Source organism: Brachionichthys hirsutus, chromosome 7 (genome assembly GCF_040956055.1).
Source record: "Brachionichthys hirsutus isolate HB-005 chromosome 7, CSIRO-AGI_Bhir_v1, whole genome shotgun sequence".
Classification (NCBI taxonomy): Eukaryota; Metazoa; Chordata; class Actinopteri; order Lophiiformes; family Brachionichthyidae; genus Brachionichthys; species Brachionichthys hirsutus.
The window spans coordinates 4,902,485-4,929,028 of NC_090903.1; the positions used below are offsets into that span (position 1 = coordinate 4,902,485).

Here is a 26,544-nt window from a genome sequence, read left to right on the forward strand (position 1 = left end):
AGGATTACGGTCAACAGGAAGTGCTAATCGCTAATTCAGTTCTCTTTCATGGTGCCAGTTTGCGAAACATTAAATATAGTGTGAATAAAGTATGACGTTACAGCCGTTTCCATCCCGTTCGTTAAATCCATGCGACGCAAACGCCTTTCACGCTTAATGACCAGTACTAGAGTCCGGTCCAGGTTTTACAGCAGTTTTATTTTGAACATACTTTCATATACAAACCAGTGACTGAGAAAATGGCTCATCTGAAGCTGCACTCGACACGTACAACACCTTGATTGACTTTGAACCCGGGATCAGTTTACAGTAAACTGGGATTTGCAGGACCTTGGTGTGACCTCAGTGTGACCTTGGTGAACGTCCCACAGCACTGCACTGATTTCCTGCTAAACAACGGACTACTGTAAATATCTGGACGTGATCATCACATTGTAGTCGAGCATGACGATACGGTTGGGGGCTGGGGGGGCGGGGGGGCTACGTACAAACCATTGGGCTCAAACAAACGCAAACTGGCCAAAATCCGTTAACCCTAAATTTGACACCTAGACCCAAGTTTGAGTTCTAATCTCATAACCGAGGTGGTTTACATTTAAAGTCGACATTAACTTGAATCTAATAGACGGGTGTTATATTTTACGGTCTTCATCACTCTACCTGAAATGCACAAAATTGATTCCCCAACCACACGTCTCAGAGGAACACTCACGCCGCACATCAAGTTTTAAGACTGAATATATATATATATTTTGTTTATTATAAGTATTTGTAACTTTACATCCAATGTTAAAATCAACAACATTGTGACACCCTGCTCCGTTTGTGCGCCGTCCTCTTCCCAAAAACAAGCTTGCTAAAATAAAAATGTCAAGACCTTTTTAAAGCAAAGGCACAATTGTCTATACATTTGTTAAAAAGGAAAACAAAGGCAGGCCGGCAAGCAAAGTTGATGTGGGGCGCGGAGAAGAGAGGCTTCCGTGACGGCCCCAAGTGGGCCTCCGGTGTCCCACATTTCTGGGATGACCTGGAGTAAAGGGCTCAGACTGGTTCGTCCAAGAGGGGAGGGATTTAGGATGAGCAAGTTAAAGTGAAGGGGGGGGGGGCAGAAGACTGACCGACTCCACACGTTTTAACACTTGTCCTGAGCCTCCTAGCAATGGAGGTTGGTGGGGGCGGGGGGGGGCACTGTGGCCCATCACACCCAGGCCTGCCTGGATGGTAGATGAGGGACTACAGAGCAGTTCTCTCCAGACTGTCCTCTAAGCAGAGTCCTGGCCCGGCTTCATCGTCCACCAGTCCTCTGAGAGGTGGCGCCGGACTCATAAGTGAAGGTCCTTCCCCTTCTGTGTCTCTATTGGTTCACAAACATAAGAGGCGGAGTCAGAGAGCGCGGGGCTGCCGGGAGAGAAGTAGCTCCACATCATACAAAGACTTTGGCGAGCGCGTCAGCCCCGGCGCTGGCAATGTAACATTTAGAGGGATGAAACGCCACATCGTGGATCGACTCCTCGAACTTCTTTCTGTGGGCCGTAAACTCCTGGATGCAGGTTTTACTCTCCAGGTTCCACAGACGGATGGAGCAGTCATGACCTGCAGAAGAGATGAGAACAGGTTTGGAATAATCAAACGACCGTCACACCCAGATCAGGTGTGAGAACGCAAACCTCCGTCCGCTACACCGAAAAGCAAGACGAGTCTGGCGATAGATCAAGCTTCAGAATGTTGGACATCCTGCCGCCAGAATGTGGAGTCAGTTTAGTATCAGTATGACTGAGAGTTCAAGTAAATTCTACAGATCCAGAATATTTTGGATCCAGATCAGGCTCTGATCCGTTAAAGATCTTGTGGAGATTTTATTGCAGACATTATCAATGGCGTTATAAGACAACATTTTGGAAACGACCCTGTGGTGAAAGTTCATATAAGAATATTCTGGATCCACATCCGGATTGTTTTGCGAGCCAAACCCAAAAGTACCTGCACAAAGAAATCCTTAAAATCTGCTGATGTATTTCTGGTGTCCTGCTAACAGCCCAAAACGCTGAACCAGCGTTAAAACGCCGAAGCGTGCTGGACGCAAGCAGACGGCGGATTTGGCGGTACTCACTGCCTGACATCAGGTAAAGACCGTTGGGGTCTACAGCTAAGCTTGTGACAGCGTCCAGGTGGGCGACCATGGAGTGAATCAGCTGCCCGCTGTTGTTGTCAAAGAACTTGATGTGTTTGTCCTCTTGAGCGGTGATGGTGATGGGAAGCGTCGGGTGGCTGAGGACCTTGTTGATCTGACAGGGAGTTCCTGGTGGACAACAGAGGACGACCGTTAGACGTCGCAGAGACCGGACCCGACCAAGCGGCATGGATCTGATGCACGGAAACCGTCTCACACATCGGCTTCATACCTGGATCCATGCTGGTCTCCATACTGAGGACCAGCTGGCGAGTCTCCATGTTGAAGAGACCAATCTGTCCATTGGTGAAGGACGTGACCATGTGGGCGGGGTCGCTGCACACCAGGTCCACTGAGGACGGAACGCCGAGCGCTACACGGGAAGGTGGAAACATCCACGTTAACGGTTCCATTAAAGCAAAGACTTCAGAGGATGAGTCACGATGACGGTTTGGAGCCACTACTTTTGTCTTCGTTGAAGACGGCGAGGGCGGGAGACGTGGTGTTGGCGTCCCACAGTCTCACTGTCCCGTCTGCGGAGCAGGACAGCAGGCGCTGGTTCGCGCTGCTGTACACCAAGCCCCAAACCGAGTCGGTGTGTCCGCACAGTTCTCCACGCAGCATCGACGGATCTGACAGAACGACACAAGTCAGCGACCGAATCTGAACCCGGACGGCGTCAGACACAGACGAGCCGTTACGGCGCCGTTACCGTAGGAGTCGTAGGGGTCGATGTTTGGGTTGGGCATGTTCCAGCACTGGACGCACCCGTCGACCCCTCCGCTGAAACACTGCTCCCCCGAGCTGCTCATCACCACGCTCAGCACGGCCCCCCTGCGGTTCAAATACCGACAGACTATCAAAACCTTCAGACAGAAAAACATTGCTCGATCACGTGCAGCGTTTGTTTCTACCTGTGAGCCCTGAAGGTGTAAATGGGTTCCACATCTAAAGACGCACTCCTGTGGAACAAACACGTGTTCAGTGATGCAAAGCGTAAAAAAAAAAGGTGCAAATTATTGATGTTCAAGTGAAGCAGAGCTTTAAATCCGCAATAGATTCGTTCATGGCGTCTTAATTCTCAACACTCTTCACTCTGAGGACTAAAAATAGACGCGTCCCGATCCTACAGACTGTGTGTGACGGACACACACAGTGTCGTCGGCTCGTTTTCACGCGGGAACGTGTTCCTGCTGCTGAATCGCAGTAACAAAGACGTCCTTTTAAAAATAGAGAAAGAGCCACCCGAGGTGACAGAACCAAACGAGCGACCGACTACAGCGGGAATCCTCGGTAGAGCGAGCCTGAGCCGCTTTGAAGGTTGGTAGGCCGCCGTACTTTTTGACAGGAGCAGTCTTTTGCAGATTCCACATCTTGAGCGTGTGGTCCTCCGAGGCGGTGACGAGGACCGGCTCCACGGGGTGAAAGGCCAGGGCGCGAATCCCATCAAAATGGCTCCGCAGGGTGAATTTGGGGTTCCACGTTTTCCTCATGGCGTCCGTATTATTGCCAATCTGAGTAGGAGACGTCAAATGAAACACCCAACAAGCACGAAATACTCAGGATCCGCATCATTTCACTCGAGAAAGCCGGTCAGAGGTCCCACAGGTGAGTTGTCCTCCTTAAATGACATCTCCTCCGGGGGAAATGGGGCTTGTAAACCTCCATTGTGGTTCCTCCTACTCACATCGTAGGCCAGGCTGTCCGCCTCGTTGGCCACGGTGAGTCCAGCAAGCTCCCCCAGGCCCAGCTCGCTCTCCATGGCCTCATCGGTGCCGATAATGAACGACTTCCCCGAGGTGGGCGGGAACGTCAGCGCCTCAACTGGGAGGAGGAACAGATCAAACGCTTTCAGCACGTTAACAGAGACGGAAACACTCGGGCGCTACTTTCTCCTGCATTTATTAAACTCGAGCACCTTCGTCCGTTCGGTTCCCTTCGTGCTCGCTGAAGCGGACCGGGTTTGGCCGGGACTGAGGGATGGACGGGGGCTGCATGAGGGACAAGTCCTCTGACTCTCTCAAGTTAGCCAGCATGTCCTGCAGCTTGGACCGGTTTGGTCCTGTAAACAAGTCAAAGGTGGTTCAAAACGTACACTGATGGAGATCAGCGGTAAACAAAGGAAAAAAAATAGTTTGAAAAAAGCACGAGCTGAAAAGGTGATCTTTGAACAAACGTGGAGGGAAAGCAGCTCTGAAAGGGAAGAAAATGAAAGAACGATAAATGCAAAAGCAGAACAAAAATGAAGGGAAGGTAGCATCAGAGCTTTCGCTAGATGAACTGAAGATGCAGAAAAAGGTGCAGAGGCACGTTCCTTTGTAAATCTGGGCGATGTGGAGAGAGGAATACGACATGCAGCTGGATTCTGTGAGGTTCCCAGTCCAAGCCCAATCATTCCCTGAACCGATTTAGACGTCAACTAGCAAATAGTACAGCATACAGGAGGCGAAATAAATCCCTGACTAATCATTTTTATTTCCACACCTAAGAAAGCAACAACCTGCCGACAGAGTGGAGAGAACGAGAGAGGCGTGTGTGAATCGGCTCACGTGAAAGTTTCTGATCTCATGATTCAGTGAGAGAAAAGCTGATCTTTAGCCTCGTAAAATCAGAATCCAAACGGTTCTCATCCACATCACCGTCGTTCTGACGGCTTCATTACACAGCAGAGGAATGATTTAGTGCTGCAGTAGCAACAACACGGACCGGAGACACAATGTTTGGACCAGACGGGGCAAAGGTGGACTTTCATCGCGGCTATACGCGTCATCATTCATCTCTGATGTCTGACTGGCTGGAAGAGACGATGAGGGACTCACAAAATGAAGAAAGGTTAAAACGGCACAGAAAGAAAAACATGCGTCGAGCATTAAGGATCGTTTGGGTGGAGAAATAGAAGACGGAGGAGACAGCTGGTGTGAAATGACAGTCAAAAAGGGACGGAACAATGCCAAGGAGCAGCTAAAGGAGGAGGTGAGAACAGACAGAAGAAGGTTCTGTTCTTCTGGAAGCTGTTTTTGTCTCTCCAGAGAGAGGAGGAGGAGGAGGAGGGAGGCATCAACGCCTGCAGGGACTTACTCTTCACCCCCTTTTTCCCCTTGCGCTCCTTTTTGTACTGCTCCTTGAGTTTGGTTATCAAGCCCGGGTCCACGTCCCAGGCCTCAGAAATGGGACCTTGCTCGTCCTTCTCTACACAGGGGGGGGGGGGGGTGGGGGACAAAACCAGACCGAGAGGCTGTTGAAGAGTCGCCCCAGTCAAAGCCTGAATGGACGGATGCTCGACACAGCATGGCTTCCTGTTCATCGTCGGGCTTCGTTGAGCTCAACGACCACATTAAGCAGTTCTGGGGCAGCGATACCGACCGACCAACCCAATGCAGTGCCCCCCCCCCCCCCCCCATCGTTAAAGCACGACACGCTACGTCTATATCTGCGGTGGGAGGGAAATGGAAGCCACGCGGGGAACTCCTTCATTTGTGCGTCATCGCGGATCTAAAGACAAAAATATCCTTGTGATAATGAAATTATTCTACGGCTCATCTGTGGCCAGAAACAAAGACAAAGCCCAGCGTGACATTTGAAGGCCCTTCTTTGCGGCTTTCGGTAAGCAGGCCGAGTGAGGACACGGGAGTGGCCACAGGCTGGCTATGGAAACACACAGTGGAAGAGCACAGACTATGGGTCAACAGAGAAACGCTCCGAACATGCTTCATGACCACAGCGTGAGGAATGAATGACGGGGACTGCAGGAACAGTCCACAAGTTATGAGACGTCACGGCTACAGAAGATTCCCATTTCAAATAATGAGCTATACACGTTTATAACACAGTTATAGATACAAGCTTCAACTCGCCCCTTTGTCAAGCCGATCTAGCACTTACCCCAATCCGTGCCGTCGCCGTTGCCCCTGGACTCCGGCGAGGTGTCCATGTCGTCCGGACTGGACAGGAAGTCGAATCCCTTCAGTGCTTCCTCGGCGTCGGGGTCCTCACTGGTGTCCATAATGGCAGGCGGCAACGATGAAGCCGGCTTCTTTCTCAGGATCTGGACAGAAGAATTATTGAGGAGCCCTACAGACGGTTTCTTTAGAAACATTGTTATCAGATGCGGCTTACAAATGGTAGGAGGAATCCCACAAGGGCCTACATTTATATGTATTTATACAAACGCAAAGCTGGTTCTGCGATGAACTGGTGGCTTGTCCAGGGTGTACCCTGCCTCTCGCCTGTAGGCCGCTGGGATAGGGTCCAGGACTACCCGTGACCCGGTTGGGAATAAAAGCGGTTGCGGAAAAACGAATGCATGTTTCATGTAGCAAATGAATATGTAAGCGGATTGCTTTAATGCTCACTTTAGAAATACAGCCATTTATTTTTTTAAAGCTTCTAATCTTACGCAGTTCTGGACAATAAAAGTGTATTTTTGAAACGCAGTTTGTGCTATTTTTTTCGTGCTGTCCTGCAATTCAGGTCAGATTTCCTCCCCGCATGGTAATGGTAGCAGCGCCAGGCTTGTGTAGAAGCAGAATATTCTCACGTATTCCAAAGCAAAAAAAGGAATCGAGTTCAGTTACCAGCAGAAAAGGTATCCGTTGCCAAACCCGCTGTGGGACCTGAATGCTGGATGCTTTAGCCAACGTCTGGCAACATTATAATACACATATAACGAAAAGCGAGTCAACTCAATGCACCCGCTAAAACTATTGATCCATTATTGATTTGTCACTGCAAGCGGCCTCTAACAAACGATCACTGTATTTAACGACATTATTTAATGACATGGAAATCATTTGTAAACTTAATTGTACGTTAACGTGAGTTATAATAAAACCTAATTTGTTGTTCAGCATTCCCTGCTCAGTGGTTATTTAATCAGCTCAGACACGCATCGTACGTGACTAATAATCAGGTAGAGATGATCAAGGAACGCTGGATTTAAATGATGCTTTATATAAACGGAGTTTTCTTACTGTCCTGGACTCGATGTTAGTCCTGTCCCTCCCCTCGCTATCCTCGTCCTCGTCTTCGTCGCTGAACTCAGCTGCTGCATTCTCGATGAACTTGAAGGCCTCCAGGACGGCGCTGGTGTCGGAGAGCTCAGCTTTCCTGTTGGTGAAGCACAATTTTAAGTTTAGTAAGTTGGAACACGTCGTCAAGATGTGCTTGTGTGTGTGTGTGTGTGGGGGGGGGGGATCCTCACCCTTTGGTACCCGTGTCCTTTGTTGCCGCGTCTGTCCCGTTCACCAAAGGCTCGTTATTGGTCCGTTCACCCGTCCTCGTGCTTCCGTCGCCAGCCAGTCCCAGCAGCGCTCTGACCCGCTGGGACTTCACATCCAAGATGGTGTCAGTGTAGCCCACTTCCTGTAGGTACCTGGGAAAGGAAAGATTTACTTAATCCTGACTGTGCTTCACCTAAACCAGCTTTCAAGGGTTATTTATTGTAAAAGGAATACATCCAAGTGAATTTTAGCATGGGGGAAAGGACGTTTATTTCCTGCAAAGACTTTATTAGAGCGAAGCAGCCTGACTGCGTCGGAGAAAATGACTGGAGCTCAGTTTCCTTCCACACATGGACACGCAGGTAATGACTGCTGCTACACAGGAGAGGGCGCTCTTCCCCAGGTTCTGGTTTGTTAGGGATGCAGCAGGATTGTCACGGTAGATGTATTTATTTATATATATATATAATCAAAATGACGCAAGCATCGTGCTAATCCTGTCGTGAATTCCAGCATCGTGCTTTGCTTTCTGGTCTGACGGCTGCCATCGACGGGAAGGATTCACAAATGCATCCTTACTGTCTGAGGAGCTGACGGCCTTGTTTCCAGGACAGCTGATTGTTTAGTGATCCAGAGGACTCATTCTCATTGGTCTCATCTGGAGGAGAAGAGAAAGGACGTAATTTACCACAACATTCCCGCATCGCAGCGTCCGGGGACGCACAGACAATTGGCGCCTTACTTGCTCTCGGCGAGTCAATGAGTAGTTGTATTGTTGATTGAATCGAGTCAGCGCAACAATAAATTTACATACAGGTACATATTCTCTGTTCTACACTCCAGGCTGGTCACATGAAACAGTTCAGGGTTGGATTCACATCGCGTGTGTTTGTTTTTTTTAGTCAACATGAGAAATAAAAGTCATTACAGAGGGCTCGTCTTTAATGCTAAACTATAATCTACATCGACGCCGGAAGCATCCACAACGAAACACGCTCTTCACGGCGGCCCATGGATCCGACAAACCCTGATGAGATTCAAAGCTCCCTTTGATATTCAGCATCGTCAGCACTCTCCTTGTGAGTCATCTGGGAATTTTGCAAGGAGCAGAAAGACGCGTTAATGAGATTTAGATGGGGCAAGTGCATCGAGGGGTTGATTTGGTGGGGCAAAAGGAGGGGGGGGGGGGGGGGCGCCAGAAAGTGGGTCATGCCTAATGTAGGAGTGTTATGAGCCGGCAGGTGCACTGCCAGACGAGCGACACCTCCCACTCCTCATCGCGCCCTCTTCCAACTCCTCCATCTAACACCTTTTCCCTTCACCTCCCCCAATTCATCAACACTTCAAGGGCTCAGTTGCTTTTAACGCCCCCATAAATGGAGATGAGGAGAAAGAGCGGAGAAAATGTCCCGAACTGACTTTGCAGTTGGCAGGAGACGTGACCACGAGAGGCCGAGGGTACAGCGACGACGTGACGAGAAACGGGCCGTGGGCCGGTAGGGGAGAGGCGGAGTGGTGAGAAAGCAGCGCAATGGGGAGGCGAGAGCAACGCGTTGGGACGTTCTGGGTGACGACACGCCGCCAATGGGGCGAGAGCAACGCGTTGGGACGTTATGGGTGACGACACGCCGGCAATGGGGCGAGAGCAACGCGTTGGGACGTTCTGGGTGACGACACGCTGCCAATGGGGCGAGAGCAACGCGTTGGGACGTTATGGGTGACGACACGCCGCCAATGGGGCGAGAGCAACGCGTTGGGACGTTCTGGGTGACGACACGCCGCCAATGGGGCGAGAGCAACGCGTTGGGACGTTCTGGGTGACGACACGCCGCCAATGGGGCGAGAGCAACGCGTTGGGACGTTCCGGGTGACGACACGCCGCCAATGGGGCGAGAGCAACGCGCTGGGACGTTATGGGTGACGACACGCCGCCAATGGGGCGAGAGCAACGCGTTGGGACGTTCTGGGTGACGACACGCCGCCAATGGGGCGAGAGCAACGCGTTGGGACATTATGGGTGACGACACGCCGCCAATGGGGCGAGAGCAACGTGTTGGGACGTTCTGGGTGACGACACGCCGCCAATGGGGCGAGAGCAACGCGTTGGGACGTTATGGGTGACGACACGCCGCCAATGGGCCGAGAGCAACGCGTTGGGACGTTCTGGGTGACGACACGCCGCCAATGGGGCGAGAGCAACGCGTTGGGACGTTCTGTGTGACGACACGCCGCCAATGGGGCAAGAGCAACGCGTTGGGACGTTCTGGGTGACTACACGCTGCCAATGGGGCGAGAGCAACGCGCTGGGACGTTATGGGTGACGACACGCCGCCAATGGGGCGAGAGCAACGCGTTGGGACGTTATGGGTGACGACACGCCGCCAATGGGGCGAGAGCAACGTGTTGGGACGTTCTGGGTGACGACACGCCGCCAATGGGGCGAGAGCAACGCGCTGGGACGTTCTGGGTGACGACACGCCGCCAATGGGGCGAGAGCAACGCGTTGGGACGTTCTGGGTGACGACACGCCGCCAATGGGGCGAGAGCAACGCGTTGGGACGTTATGGGTGACGACACGCCGCCAATGGGGCGAGAGCAACGCGTTGGGACGTTATGGGTGACGACACGCCGCCAATGGGGCGAGAGCAACGCGTTGGGACGTTCCGGGTGACGACACGCCGCCAATGGGGCGAGAGCAACGCGTTGGGACGTTCTGGGTGACGACACGCCACCAATGGGGCGAGAGCAACGCGTTGGGACGTTCCGGGTGACGACACGCCGCCAATGGGGCGAGAGCAACGCGCTGGGACGTTATGGGTGACGACACGCCGCCAATGGGGCGAGAGCAACGCGTTGGGACGTTCTGGGTGACGACACGCCGCCAATGGGGCGAGAGCAACGCGCTGGGACGTTATGGGTGACGACACGCCGCCAATGGGGCGAGAGCAACGCGTTGGGACGTTCTGGGTGACGACACGCCGCCAATGGGGCGAGAGCAACGCGTTGGGACGTTCTGGGTGACGACACGCCGCCAATGGGGCGAGAGCAACGCGTTGGGACGTTCCGGGTGACGACACGCCGCCAATGGGGCGAGAGCAACGCGTTGGGACGTTCTGGGTGACGACACGCCGCCAATGGGGCGAGAGCAACGCGTTGGGACGTTCTGGGTGACGACACGCCGCCAAGGGAGGGTGACGTGGGCTTTCTGTCATCTGGGTGAAGCAATCATTTCATCGGTGCATCCGGTGCATCTTTACAGAGATAAAAGTGAAATAATTCGTATTTTACGTGACTTTTTTGTCTCAATTTATGTTGCCCACCATGAATGCGTTCAACCCGAACTGAAGTAGCTTTCATGCTTCGACACTTTGAATTGCTCTGTATCCGTTTGGTTCCTCCGTAACAACAACAACAACAACAACAACAGTGCTGCTTCACCATTCAGAAAAAAAGTCACAGAGAAGAAAAGCTAGAGGAGAACAAGATTCAACACGAACGCAGCGTACACATGCGTACCAATCCTGTCACCTGAGGTAGGTAGGTGTGTGTGTGTGTATGTGTGTGTGTGTACAATCACAGCGATTCATTCTAAAGAAGTGGAGCTTGTGGTACTGCAGACGTACCGGAGTCGTAGCTCGGAGGCTTCATTTCACCTTGATTTAACTCCGTCCCATATTTCAACTTGTGGTACTTCGCCCTGGAAATAAAGAGATTTCACATACAAATAAGAAAACGGACGGCTAAAAAGCCCAGAGTAGAAGAATTTAGAAAACGTTGTGCATGTCTTTAGCATAACCTTTCAAAGTGAACCCAATAAGTTCGTTATTCAACACATTTTAGTACAGCTGTAAGGCAGCACGATGGAAAACACTATTAGAACATTAAAATTAATGGAGGGAAACAGAGGCGCAGCAATTGCAATAATCCTTTTCATTGTTGGCTGATCCGTTTATTCTCCGTCAGAAAATAGTGAAAAATACACACCAGTATTTCCATGGACTCAAGACAAGAGATTCAAACTGCTTGTTATGATACTAAATGTACCATAAAAAAGTATTCAAATATTTTGGTGCCTTATATATATATATATATATATATATATATATATATAAGGCACCAAAATATTTGAATACTTATACTTATATATATATATTTGAGCTGCTTGAACCAGTGAATATGCATAAAAAAACAAACTTGTGACAGTATAAAAATCACATGTATGACAATCGTTTAATGCAATAAGCATCTGACTGATGAATCATGTAAAACATAACGATTGAATAATTTCAGGAAGTTATCAATATGGACAAAATAAATAAATAAATACACCCTAAGTGTGTCACAACATGATTCCACCTAAGCATTCAATGAAAACAGCATAAAGCCATTTCTTCCAATGATACATCCACACAAAAAGAGCTCCAACGTCCTTCACAGCCGCCACGCCCACCCCCGACCCCCCCCCTCCCTGCAATCCAAAGGAAGCAACCCCCATCAAAATCACATTCATTTGAAATTAGGTGCAGCTAGCGTCGCGAAAGCTATTTCTGATATTGCTTTTAGATACCCTCTGAGACGTGACCTGTTGCTTAGCAACTGGGTAAATAGGTAGTAATCCTGGGCTAAGTGTTGCTCCTGAGGAGAGCTCTGCTGTGAGTAAAGTAGACAAATACACAACACGAGCAGCCAGAGGATGATTCCATGTGGACAAAACGTCACAGGTCTCAGACAACAGACGGGCAAAATGTCCCCCGTTGTTGAGTAACCGTCACAACCCAGACAAAGTCCAGCTCATTGTCAGACACCGACGGGCAGTTGTTCCCCAATCCTAGTACTTATTTTACAAGTCTTAACACATATCTTTACGTCATTACGGCAACGCTTTCCTCAGCATTCATAGAATTCCACACGCTCCCTGCTGGTTGAGTAGTAGTTGTAGCTGTAGTTGTACAACGCAACCTTTGTATTTTGTAATCCACCCAACTGTCAATGATAATCCCTCATTACAGAGGAAAACTGTGCCGCCTCTCTTCTTGCCTTGATGCACCCGTCGCTCTGCAGCAATGGAAACAGGCCATGTGGTCCGATGAGACCAGATTTACCCCGGAGCAGAGTCCAGCCCTTATGCTCCCTAGAAAACTGAAATTGGGCTTTTCCCAAATTGCCTCACAGACAAAGTGGGTTTCACAGCTGTTCAGCCCCAATCCTTCGAGGTCTCCGTGAAGGCTTTCACTTTCACCATTAGACTTTTTTTTCTTTACAACTTAATTGCAGCAATGTCTAACATTTATCCAATTTGCTCTGTTAAACCCAGGCAGTGTAATTCGTGACTGTCAGTAAGGTGGATCCGAGTGTGATTCAATATCATCCGACAGTTCCGAGTCTGCACACTTCACCTGGGCTTTAGTCTGGGCCTGCATTCACCTTTCACTTAGATTTTGAACTCCTTTGCTTAATTTAGGGGTTCATCTTTGGGGGCGATTCATGCTTTATAGTTTGTTTTCAATACTTGGTGAATGTGTTTTGGTGTCTGAAAATGATGGCCAAGAATACAAAGAAAGACCAAAATAATAAAAAGTGCCTAAAGTAAAAGATGATTTGTTTTAAGGTCAGTAGAGGGCCAATGTTTCAGTGACTCTTTAACTGACGTCCTCGATCACGTTAAGCCTCATTAACTTTTATTGCACAGAGATCACATCACGGCACTGCAAAGACATTTAAACTCAAGGCCTTGTAGTTGTTTACACTGACCAGAAAGAAGCAGAACAACACAATGTACTGTGTGGGAAGAGGCAATTACTGAATCACACAACAGTGTTGGGGTATCCTGAGATGCTTAGCAACAGTGCTTTGTGAAGAAAAAAAAAATGGCCTAACACGGAAAAATAATTGTCTACCTCCTCCGTTACACGACAGATGTTGGGACAGGGGCGTTATTTCGCCAATTTGGAAACTTTGATTTTCTTCCTTGAGTTAGCTGCACACTGCTACTAGCTGCTGTTTTTTCTGGTTCCATCAAAATGTCAGAGCCCAGTCCTGCCCTTCCAAAAGTGCAAATGCCATCTGTTACAACCTCCGCTGCTGTGTCAGAGGTGGAACATCACAGACCTCCCTCAGTTCCACCTTGAAGAGGCCGTTAAAATGGAGTTGCTGACAGAAATGTGCTGCAGTCACAAGCATCTCTCATTTAGGTGCAATGATGCATTCCATCATTGCTGCTTCTATCTACAGGGACCTTTAGGGAGATGGTGACCGGCTAACGACGCGATTCTTCTGGTTTTACTGGAGGCAGACAGGCTGTTGCAGAGAAGAAATCATCTCAGGTGGCAAGAGTCCCTGCGTCCTCCTTCTACTGAGGACAAAGCATACTCATCAGTGTTTGATAAACAAAGCCCTCGTGCCTACAGATGCTCTTGTAAAATCATTAAATCAGCTGGACTCTGGATGGGGGGGGGGCGACTCTGGTGCTCCCACTAAATGATGGCAGCACCTTTCACACGTCCTCAAGCGTGCAGAGCTGCACCCTGCAGGGTTGACGCAGCAGTGTGAGGAAAGACACTCACCTCTCCTGTTTCAGAGCATACTCCAGCATCTTGATTCTTCTCACAAGATCCTTCTTCAAATTCTCCTGGCCTTTCCGCTCGCCCTGCAAAAAGGCGATTTGCGCCTGAAATTACAGAAATAGAATCGTCAGGGGAACGTTTGAAAAGCAGTAAGAGATTTCTACACTAGTTTCAGTTATAAATAGAATCAATGGTCTCTTTATTTTGACATCTCAGGCATGAAATAGCTCACAACAAAGACTCAACTTTAAAGGCAATCATTATCAGAAAACATCCAAACAAAAAGTGCTTCTGCCAAGACTGAAATAGGACGACGCCTGATCAGTACGCGTAGCATGTTGAGCAATAAAAGGCACTGCACTATTCTATTTTCATCTCTCCTACTCATTCCTGAACACCCACTCTCAAACTTTACTCTGAACACAACGCTCTCTCTTCATAGCAGACAGCAGTCCGAGTCAGCGTTATATTAAAATCACATTCCTGGAAACACACATGCTCATTTGTAAGGATGATGGCTCACAGCGAGACAGCCACTCGGTACGCTGCAGCAGATTAGTCCAGCAGAAGACCACACACTGAAAGTCCCATTTGTCTAAGACAATGTGTGGTATCAATCATCATCATCATCATCACAGTGTTTTTACAGCTCTTCCATCATACAAAAGAAAATAAAAAAGGTAAAAACCATTTGATTTAATCGAGTAATTCGATTAGAAAAAAGCTTAAAATTAAATCCTGTTGCCTTGAGGATTGGTTTAATTAGTGTTGCGTATTAAAAATCACCCATAAACTGTTGGAGTGTAGCGCCCGGAGAGGCGAAGCCGCCCGAGCATGTCCATGGGAAAGCCACAGCAGAGCAAGCAGAGGGAACACAGTCCAGTGAGGCGGGGGGGCGCACGGATGAAGATGGAGAAAAGAACGGCAATGAAGGAGGAAAAGGAGGAAGGACTCCAAAGAAAATGATAGAAACTGTCCAAAGTTTGGGACCAGTTGAAGCAAAAAACAAAACTAAAAGGCAGTAGATATGAAGAATATGGCAAATTAATGTCAAAGGTTGTTTGATAATGCATATCCATACTTGATCCAGAAAGTATTCTTGTATAATTAGATTTTATCTATACATTTATCTTTGATACAGTGTGAGGCTTCCCTCAGGTATTTTATTTACATTGTACTTTAATTTCACAAGAACATACAATCTCAATGCTAATAATGAGTGTGCAGTTTAAAATAAATGTTATTGCAAGTATTAACTTTTGTTTGTCTGTTTTATTCCTCTTACAAATATTCTGAAACACTTGAATGTATTTTTTATCCGATTACTTAACCCTTTATAGGGCACTCATTGAAATGTAGAAACTGAAAAAATAGTCAAAAAATAGTCAATCGCCCCATAAAGGGTTAAATAATTGACAGTTGGGAATCTCAGGCAATATAATGATTCCATTCGGTCGGCTGGCATCCCTGTTTGATTCAGGATCAGTTCCAAGACCAAAAATGATTTTTGATTATATAAGTACCGGTATTTAGTATATAATTATACCATGTCCTTAAATCCAATAATTACACAAATGCTTTCTTTGTGTTGCGCTGAACCAAAGATCACTCAGGAATAAACTGTGGCTTTGCTGCAGAGTTCTGCCTCTTCCAATCCACCAGGATACTGTTGCTGGCTAATGCTATTAAAAGAAATTTAGTTTTGGCATTAGTAACTCGATTCATAATCATGGCAAAGTAATTTTTTTATGGATGGCAAAACCGATTATAAGGGTAACCCTATATGCCTGATTTGAAGGAGGCGTAAAAAAATAGATCCATGGATCATGGATCCACTTCGCTCTCAAGATCTACTGCAAAGCTGAACGTTTCCACTTTTCATGTAAATACAAGGATAAAATGTGAGAATTCATGGATCCGTCCTTATAAACCACAGATTTACTTCACAATTTGAAGATTTCCTCTGTAGCAGATACACCAACCTTCTGTGACGCGTCATGGTAACTGTACGTATACAAAGTGTGTGAGAAAGCACCTCATTCCTTTCTTCAATGAGTTCCATCAAAATCGATCTGGTAGTTTAGGCTTGATACCCAGAAAATGGTGAAAAGATTCCTAGAACTGACTGGATCCGTTCATTTTAATGAGCTCTTGCTTGTCTTATGCGGAACCGCCCAGTTCCATGGCAAGTCATCGTGTTGGTGCCGTCTGATGCTGTTAAAGAAAGAGTGGTGAAAACCTCCATAGTGGCGGTGAAAGGACTTGAGATGCAGAAACACAATTTCTACTTCAGCACATCAAATTACATTATCCCTTAGACCCAGTTGTTGAATATTACCAGCATGTATCAGAGAAAACATGACAGAAATGCAATTATTAAATCTTCCTTTGGCTTAAAGCTGAGTAGACCATAAAGTACTTGAACCGATTCAAATTCTAAATGTTTTGAAGGGAATTAATATCAACTCGATTCTCTGCATTTCCCTCCACATGCAGAGGACGGTGTGAGTTTGAGTGGGATGGATCGCAGCCTGCCGCCTGCAACAGTGAGTCACGACAGCGCTTCAATCTGCCCCGCATTAATAACAGCACTTCCTAGATTCCATAGAGGAACACATAAACGTCTCCTTAGGATTTAGGATGCTGGTTCTTAGTTTCATGATGTTTTCCACATACTTGAACCAATGCCACTGAGCTCTAACAACAGATAAGTCTAATGTTCACAAAGAGGCCACTGGCATGAATTCAGAGACGAGAGCAAAAACCGTGAATAAACAAGAACAACGTCACAAGTTTGAGCTAACAAGTCAAAAACAGAGATTACACATCTTAACGTGGACGCAAAAGAGTTCTTCTGCGCTCACGGATATGAAGAGCAAACATCCACTCCTTTATCCAGATGAAGGCTGATCTGCCAGAGACAGAAGAGTGAGGCTCTGTGAATCTCTGGCTCTCCATCACTCCTCCATCAAACATTAACCTTGGGAGGAATGCAATGAGTCAACTCAGGACATAAAGACACAGGAAGCGTTTAATTCCCGGACTCACACTGCCTGCATTATTGGGTCGCCGGATAAGGGCTCCTTAGTCTAACTGAGAGACGTAGATGTAGCACGGCGCATCCATCCAGAGCACGGAGGATCTCAGAGGCAGAAAACGGAGGCAGAAAAAGGGTGGAACAGAAACACTGGCTACCAGCTGAATTCTGGTAAGCTAAGATAAGAAAGGTTGGACACGGTACCCTCTTTATCATGCAGCTTCAATGTTCTGGTGAAGGTTTTCTACTCTCAAATTAGAAGAACAAAGGGGGGGGGGGGGGGAGAATTACAGCAGCTTCTAAGGAAGAAGTACAAAACTGCACAAGCAAACAATTTAATTTTGGAAAGTGTTAAACACTTTTGCCTTTTGCAACGCTTGATCCATGCATTGTCGGTGGTAGGTTCCTCTGAACAGTTGGCAGTTTTACCAAGTTTTCCCATCTTAATTCCCAGTCAATGTGGAATTATCCACACAAAGACATTAAGTCACAGAAGTGTAAGCCAAAGATTTGTGAATTCCAGACAAGTTCCTTCTCCCAGACTTGTTCTGCACCACTGACACAGACGTCTACAACACAGCGGGGCCATTTCATCTTGACACAGTGAATAAAGGAAATCCAGTAGGCGTTAACAGCAAGACTGAACTCCTGAAAGAAATGAGGAGGATACTCACACAAACAAAGTGGTCCCGTCTACAGAAGGCAAAGGCGCTGCTGTAAATCTCACATTGCAAACAACGGTTTAACTCACAGTTTGCAATTTGTAAAATTAATGCACACCATGATGGCCGACCTGATGACTCACCACGTACATTCCACTCATGCCACTACTCAAGTAGGAACAGCAGCGAAGCAGGAAACCAGCAACAGCCAGACAGAAGCGCCGGAGACTACAGTAACGCGTCTGTATAAAGTTTGCTCCATGTTCATAGAAAACATCACCGCAGAGTAGCCTCTTCACGGCTAAACTAGAAAACCCCAATGAGACCCAATATTCTTAGAATAAAATGACTAAACATTTGGGAAGTGTTTACAAGAGCAGGAAAGATCATCATATTTATCATAGTTGAATGTGAATTCAATCATTTCAAAAATAAATAAAAATAAATAAAACTAGAGAAACCAATTACGGGATGCCATCCGCGCAAAGTCAAGAATGGTCTGAGGCTCGTGGTGAGACAGTGAGCGGGTCAAGCTGAGGTTTAATCATTTCTTTTCAGTTATCCGGAATGTACAGTAAACATAACAGACGGTCTGATAAGAACACATCTTATCTCATCCCATAAAACTTCACACAGAATTGTTGTTTTCATCTCATCGCAAGTCTTCATTCTTTGTGCTCGTTTTACTGTTACGCAGCTGACGTCAACTAGATATCGCAGTGCAGAGCGTATTTTGAAGGCCAATGTGTGGAATTAATATTAGATAAGGCATGTAGAACACATTCAAAGTAACGTGCAGACAGACAGCAGCATTTTTCAAAATCAGAAATGTCTCTGCTGAATCCGTCTTGTGATTGTAAAGCAGAGAGAGCCACGTTAAAAACATGCAGTCCAAACGTCCAGTACCTGGTCCTGATCGCAGGCAGCCGGGGATGAACCAGACACCTTGTGTTTCAGAACCGGTACCTTAGCCCTGCATCTCCTCGTTAACCAAAAGTAGTTTCGATGTACTGTAATGCAAAACAAAAGTACGCACAAAAAACATGCAACTTCGGCAAATACTGCCTAACCGTAAATAGAAAGAAATATCTCTATTACAGTGGTACTTCTACTTACGAATGTCCCTACATCCGAAATTTTCAGGTTACGAAGTTTCTGAATGGGAAAATATTGCCTCTCGTTACGGAGGCGTTTCAGGCTACGAAGTCAAAAATAGCTGCTCGTAGCTGCTCTGCCATTGGCTATCGCCTAAAATCTGCCTGGCAACCCGTTGCGTATGCGTGTATCCCAGCACGCTATTCGTGTCCCCCTCGTGTCACCCGGAAAAAGTGTTGACAAGTCGGGCTATTGCTCATTATGATGACGTCTGCCTCGCACATTTCCGACGGATTGTCAAAAGCCGGCAAAAGCAGACGTCATCGGATCAGTTTTTCAAGAAACGCGAGGCAGAAAACACCGCAAAGGACCAGTAAACAAAGAGGACAAAAAGTAACAGCTAACAGGTAGATTAATATTTTAAAAAAATATCATAATGTAGCGTCCGTCGGACGCTGGAATAAGCACACGACGGGTAACTCTCTGTGTGTGGGGGTGCCGCGAGGAGGAGGAGGAGAACGGGAGAGCTACGCAGCTCTCCCGTTCTCCTCCTCCTCCTCGCGGCACCCCCACACACACACCGCCCCTCCTCCCTGGATGCCTTTGCGGACTCTCTGCAGCGTAGGAATAATGAACACTCCTAAAACATGAACCATTACAATACTTTTGCGGGGCTTGGAACGGATTAGTGCATTTACATTCAAAATGCGTCTCTACTTACGAAGTTTTCACGTTACGAAGCTAGTCCCGGAACGGATTAAATTCGTAAGCTGAGGTACCACTGTATAGTTATTTAAATGAAAAGATGGCCGATTAAAATACTTGCACAATACATAAATAGAAATAATAATTAAACCACTACCGTACGTTACCATAGCCACAAAGAGCAAAGTACACAGCCCATGTATTTATATGTAGATAAAGGCCGTGATTTTATGCGTCGTCTGCATTGATATATTAATACATGTTTGTCAAAATAAATATTATGACATTCAGTGTCTTCTGTTGCCTCGTACTTTTGACATCTGCCCACAGCTACTGAAAGTGCATTGTCGTGTGTGCACGGTCGACGGGGCAGATCACTGCACTATACGGTGTAACGGCAAAATCAGTTAACAGTATCAGGAAGTAAAATCCAGAAACCACGAGACTCACCATTTCCAAACAAACCACCACTCAAAACATGAAGAATGTGAAAAGCTACGGGAGACGGGCGTGCTCGACGGGCCTAAAAAGGTACGAGCACCGAAACACTCAGCAAAGGTTGGAAGAATGATTCAGCAATAATGTGCCTTAATACAAGAAACGCAACCGACGCTGAGACAATGCCACCGGGTACATCGAGAAGTAAAGGCTTCTTATTTGGGTTTTAAATAACACACTTTCCTTAGTACTAGTACAAGAATAGAAATGACATTATTATCGCAGATATCATCTACCGGTACATATAATTTTCTGTGGATGCCATGCAACCCTGACACGGAGGTAGATGAATTCAGCGTAAACACAGACTCCATCCATCAACCAATTATACCAAAGAGTTAAATCCCTGAGTCATTATCAGCATTTTGATCATTTAATCTACGGTAGTTGGTGTTTCCGACTCAGATGGCTCCACACAGAAGCAAAAAACAACCAGACAGCCACGTCCACAGGTGAAGGCTGAAAGACAGGGGACGTGACTTCCAGCACAGAGACCAGCTCTGGTGTCCAATGGGGACAGTGAGTAACGCACAGAGGAGCAATGGTCCCTCCAGGCTTCCTTACAGGAAAAACACAAACACGTTTAATCGTCTCTGGATTATGTGCACTGTGAATATTTGATGTACTTGGCAATGACTGTCTGTGGTGCTTTTGCCGAATATAACAGGTTGAGAGTTTTCAAAGGCTGGCAAAATATTTAATTTGCAGCAGCCAAAAGTAAGTCATTCACAAATCTCTGATTTTACTACAGACCAGTAAACTGTTGAAATAAATATGAAAAATTAACAACTAGAATAAAACCATTCATGAACAGGACAGTTCAAATCATCAGAACCATTTTTCTGGCCGTTTTCCTCTCAACCCGAGGTTGACTGGTGGAGGCTGTTCCGCCATCAGTCTGTTGTGCAAAATGATCAACACAACCGATTACCTGGTCGACTTCGTCCGAATGGGACGACAATCTGTCTCAAACACGATTGAGGACGGAGACGTTTCTCTCCGGTCTGCACTGAGGACGGAGACGTTTCTCTCCGGTCTGCACTGAGGACGGAGACGTCTCTCCCCGGTCTGCACTGAGGACGGAGACGTTTCTCCCCGGTCTGCACTGAGGACGGAGACGTTTCTCCCCGGTCTGCACTGAGGACGGAGACGTTTCTCCCCGGTCTGCACTGAGGACGGAGACGTTTCTCCCCGGTCTGCACTGAGGACGGAGACGTTTCTCCCCGGTCTGCACTGAGGACGGAGACGTTTCTCTCCGGTCTGCACTGAGGACGGAGACGTTTCTCCCCGGTCTGCACTGAGGACGGAGACGTTTCTCCCCGGTCTGCACCGAGGACGGAGACGTTTCTCTCCGGTCTGCACCGAGGACGGAGACGTTTCTCCCCGGTCTGCACCGAGGACGGAGACGTTTCTCTCCGGTCTGCACTGAGGACGGAGACGTTTCTCTCCGGTCTGCACTGAGGACGGAGACGTTCCTCTCCGGTCTGCACTGAGGACGGAGACGTTTCTCTCCGGTCTGCACTGAGGACGGAGACGTTTCTCTCCGGTCTGCACTGAGGACGGAGACGTTTCTCTCCGGTCTGCACTGAGGACGGAGACGTTTCTCCCCGGTCTGCACTGAGGACGGAGACGTTTCTCCCCGGTCTGCACTGAGGACGGAGACGTTTCTCTCCGGTCTGCACTGAGGACGGAGACGTTTCTCTCCGGTCTACAAAATAAGTTAGTGAAACTTATTTTGTCCCACAATTATAACAGAACAAAACATGGATGTAATCTTGGAGAATATGAAGGCGCTCTCTCTTTTTTTGTATTCTCCCCACTCTCCGGCACATGAGAGGGCAAACAAAAATAACCGCAGCCTGGGGGTGGTTGCAGTTTCGCGTGTCGCACGATGGCGAGACCCGTGCCTGGATGTCACGCGGTGTGCACGCAGACGTTTGCGCATGGCTCGGTCGTTTTTATTGCCGTACCATTACACACACCTTGGCCTTTGTCATTGGTAAAAGTAAACAAGCGCACAGTCATCTAGGTCAGACAGTCATTTACCGCCGCTCCACACTTTGCTGCACTCCAATCACTTGAGCCGCATTGTAACGTCGTACATTAGGAACAAGAACCCAGTGGAGAGAAGTGGGTCCACATTCCATTCTGCACCGTCATCTCACACCGAGTCAACTTCAACCTCCTGGTGTCAAATTTGGCCGCCGATACCTCTGGCAAGGAGACACCCTGTGGAGATGGGGGGGGGGTTCCCCTTCAACAGCGGGCTGATGAAGGGGAGCACATCCTGCCCTCTTCAGGCCGTGACTTAACTCAACCCCAGTTGTCGGGGCTGTTAACGTGAGCTATATGGTGATGTCAGTTAAATCAATACCAGAAACAAAAAGGTTTTCCTGAATATATTAGAGGAAAATGTATACAAGCCAGAGCTCTACACGAAGTACTGCGTGCTTTGATTGGGGCAAGTAAAATGCCATGTCAGGTCTAGGAGATCTGTTGTTGCAAGGTGTAAAATGGAATTAAATACAGTGCTTCTCATGGAGCGGATGACGCGAGTACCTCAAGCTGAGCCATACCTCTTTTGTCTAATCTCTGTTGAGAGTTGCGGCGCTGATCACTCCTGAGAAAACGACAAAGACGTTCACGAAGCAAAGGGCACGCAAACATGTCAGTTAATCTGGAAACAGGAGTTCAGCCAGGTGTTAATGGAGGATGCAGGCGAAGCCTAGGATCTTCACAGCCGAGAGCACTAAAACTTCAAATGTAAATGTATGATATCATAAATCAGGGCAGACATGCTGAACAAAAAAGCTTCTTAAGCCAAGTTAAGTTTCCGTTTCTGTGGCGGTGGTGGCATGCTGCTTCCATAGCGTCTACCTCACAAGTTGGATGTGCACTTCGAGCAAGGCACCGTTACGGACCGCAGCAAGCTGTAGTGCGTATAGCTTTATTTAGCCCTGAATAGTTCCGGGTCAGCTCAGAGCAAAACCTGTGCTTAACTAATGCAAGCCAAGAAGCACAACTGACACAACTAAACAACTTTAAAACTCAGAGCGTACCGTGTGTGTCAGAGTCGCTGCACCGGCCTCCCTCTAAACAGCCAGCTAACTTGATGCAATTGGTTTAGTGAAAGCGTAATTACACTTTAGCAGATGCTAACACTGCCCGTTTACACAGTGGCAATCCCAATCAGGCAATCCCAACCAGCAAATGACCGGTTTTGACTCTGCCCCTCAAATAAATGAATTAAGAGGCACCAAAAACTGGAATTCAAAAGCAGAATCAGATTCAGAAATGTTAAAATCCAAAGAGGCCCAACTCCATTGATGACATTTTACTGAACATAATTTTGAAAAACATAATGAAGCACAATTTAGTTAAAAAGACCACGGCTTTTTAAAATACAGCAGCACCAGTTTAAAAGCATCTTTCAGTGCCAAAAAAAAAACAATTAAAAGATTAGCCAAATAACTGCAGAAGCAACCAATGGCAACAAATGAAGACAATGAATTCTAGTATTCGACTAATTAGATCTAAATTAAATCAACAACTACCGTCTGTTTGTTTGTGGGAACCAAATCTACTGAATTTCATAAGGCGGCGTAGTGGAGGGTGAGGCAATAATAGAGGATAGAGGAACAGATGCTTTAAATTAGCTTTCCTTGATATTGCGAGGCCACACAATGCATAATAGTGATCTAAATGTAAATGCGACGACTGCCAAGGTGTAGCTCAGATTCAGCGGATGCCTGCACGTTTAGAACTGTTGGCCATTGATGATGCATTTTGTGATGAGGATTCACCGGTACATGCCAGACATGTTAGCAACTGTTCAGTCGTAGCAGAGGTATAAATACTGAGTGATGTTGCAGTTTGAGTTTTATGATGACAGTCTACAAATATTTCTGGGTTTATTTCAGGGGGAAAAGTCACTAAGAAATAAGACATCGCCTTGGAAATTGTATGAGATATTTTCATCATTTTAAAAGGCATTTCATATAAATTATAAATCATTTAATGGCCACTTTTATCATCACAATAGCAACTAAAGAAGAGTTAGAGCTGTGGCTTATCAGCAGCTCAGCAGATCAGATTGTTTTTATGGATCTGTTGATCATCAATGACAGCAGCATGCAGAAACAACACATCTATATAGGAGGAGTCAGACAGGCACTTTCTGTCCTCAAGAACAGGAGTGGCACGGCCCAACAGGCTGGCTGGACAGCATTCCGACAAGGCCCGGAGTTCGTCCTCTTCTGAGAAAGAGACATTTGGCACAGTTTTATCTTTCTCGCCTTCAAAGTCTACAAACCCAACAAGAGAAGACATCCTTGGAGGAGAACGGTCACGGAGCTGTGAGATTGCTACGCATGTCAGAGTTCCTTTCCTTTGTGCTAAATCATAAAAGTGCTTTTTTTAAATATGTTCCATAGCTGCCTTGTTGTCCTTTGTGTGGGAACCCGATGGTGAACATTAAGTGCTGGATGAATTTTCAAATGACGCAACGCATTTTCCATCGATGGCTTTCTAATGTATCCACAAATACCTTCTATGGCTGGAAGTACTGCATGTACATACATCCCTCAAGAACACAATGGTTAGGTTCCATATGGATGCCAAAACCTGAGTCATCAACAATACCCCAGTATTGTGCAGGACTAACACACACAAATATTAAAGATGACTTAATGGTCACTGCTGAAAAACACACACACAATAAATACTGTTGAAATAGCTATTGAGATATATACAGTCGCAATATCAACGATGTATAATCCAAGATATTCAAATTGTGTACTGCAAGTCATTTATGTTCAAAACATTGGCCAGTCTCACATTCCCAGAGTCAAGTGTAAAAAAACACAAGAACTCAGAGTGGCAGTATCTCGTTTTGCGGCCACATCATCACCACCTCTTAATCCACAGTGCCGTGCGGCAGCTTTTTTAGTGATAAGCTGCCTTCATGACAGCAGGCAGGAAGCTTAATGCATCGGTGAGATGAGTGAAAACCCCTCTGGACTGAGCGGGGGCTACGTCACCGATCTAAAAACTGCATCGGGTCTCCCTCGGGTCTCTTTGTTATCCGAGGTCAGTCTGTGGACGGAGCACCCAGCCGTGAAGGCAGTTCAGGAACTTGTCTGGGACGCAACAATTACGGGCTCATCGGTTGAAAACAACGGCAAGGAATACAATATTGTCCTCCAAAGCTGTGGCCATGGAGAGCCAAAAGTATCATTTCAAATCACAGACGGAAAAATGCTTCGACTAATAGCAGGCACTGTAGACAGATACAGAAAGATACAGAAATAAAAGTGGATACAAGATACAAGATTTCAGGGTTTTAAAAACAACAATTGACTACAATAACAACAACAACAGGATTTTAGAAAGACTAGCAATTCAAAACGTTAGCTCGTAATTTAAACTGAACATAAGGCGTTTTGGTTTTGTTTCCTTTTTGCAGCAGGGAAAAACTACACAGCTCACAAACGGCTCAATATTTAAGTCATTAATTAAGGGTCAAGCATTTGTGAAGAGTTCCCCAATCAACAGTTCAATTAAAAACGCAGTGACCTTTTCCTAAGACACCAAGTAGCATTCGGGCTTTTCTCCTAGGAGTGGCAGTGAGCTCGCAGCTAGCTTGATATTCACAACCGAGATACACTAACTACGTAGCCTCCCGTAGCGCGTCCCCCCGTCTGGCAGCTCGCAAACAGCGCAACACACTTATGTAAAAGCGCTCCCCTTTCCTCCAGGTCATTTTTTTATAAGGCTATAAGAAGATAATTTAAAAAAAAATAAAGGAAGGAAAAGTATGCAGTGACGTTAGCCGCTGCTTCTTACACAACGCACTACACATTTATTACTTTAAGTAAACAAAGCCATCGTTAACTCAGACGAACTTTTCATCGCTCCTGCCCAAAGTGCATCTCCCAAACCCCCAAAGCAGGCAGAGTTTGGGGGCTTAAAGACAGCGGCGTGGTCGCAGACGTTCGTCAGGCAGTAGGGTCAGCCTTAGCTACGGGGCTAACGCTAACGAGCTAGCTCGCTGCCGTCAACAATCAAACAATACAAGTAAAGAAAAGAAGAAGAAATACAAGTCTAACGGAGACACGCCATTACGCGGTTGTGTAAAAAAAACAATATGACGTGTTTTCACCTGTAATTCGGCTCGCTCCACCTCCCATTGTGCTCGCTCGACCTCGAAGCGGGCCCATTCGTGCTGCAGGAAGTGCAAGATCCCCGGGATACTGTACGGCGCCCTGGACGCCTCCCCGGAGTCGCCATCGGGCAGCGGTCCTTTCCCACCACCGGGTAAAACGGAGTTGTTATTGTTGTTGAAGAACACGCCGGGCCCCGCCTGTTCGTCCATGGCCGGGCTCGGTGGAGACCTAAGCCCGCTGTCTCGCTTACTCGCTGCGCTCGATGCCAACGGAGGGGAGACTTTAGTACTCCTTCTGCTCGGCTCGGGGAACGAACTGACAGCTCGAGCTGTCATTGAATGACGTCGGCAACTACGGCCACGCCCACAGCACGTTGACTGGGGTGCTCGATTTACTCACCCGGACGCTCCGTAAGAACGTAAACCCCATTA

The 26,544-nt window shown here is 47.2% G+C and overlaps 1 protein-coding gene across 1 annotated transcript; it reads right to left on the bottom strand.

Moving 5' to 3' along the window:
* Window positions 1-184: 184 nt before the first annotated feature.
* Window positions 185-26,322, bottom strand: strn (striatin, calmodulin binding protein). The gene is made up of 18 exons (XM_068740938.1): window positions 26,110-26,322; window positions 13,953-14,056; window positions 11,013-11,086; window positions 7,969-8,047; window positions 7,371-7,541; window positions 7,141-7,276; window positions 6,053-6,215; window positions 5,249-5,359; window positions 4,089-4,232; window positions 3,858-3,994; window positions 3,509-3,684; window positions 3,443-3,445; window positions 3,085-3,132; window positions 2,883-3,004; window positions 2,635-2,802; window positions 2,403-2,543; window positions 2,111-2,299; window positions 185-1,593 (listed from the first exon to the last, which is right to left on the bottom strand). Exons 1-18 carry the CDS (start codon window positions 26,320-26,322, stop codon window positions 1,424-1,426), a joined length of 2,349 nt encoding a protein of 782 aa, XP_068597039.1. The 3' UTR covers window positions 185-1,423.
* Window positions 26,323-26,544: the final 222 nt, after the last annotated feature.

Coding starts and splice junctions, on each gene's coding strand:
- strn (XM_068740938.1), bottom strand. CDS start 26,322: ATGGACGAACAGGCGGGGCCCGGCGTGTTCTTCAACAACAATAACAAC. Junction 3,995..4,088: donor AGGGAACCGAACGGACGAAG/GTGCTCGAGTTT, acceptor TCCTCCTCCCAG/TTGAGGCGCTGACGTTCCCG. Junction 1,594..2,110: donor TCTTTACCTGATGTCAGGCA/GTGAGTACCGCC, acceptor TCTCTTCTGCAG/GTCATGACTGCTCCATCCGT.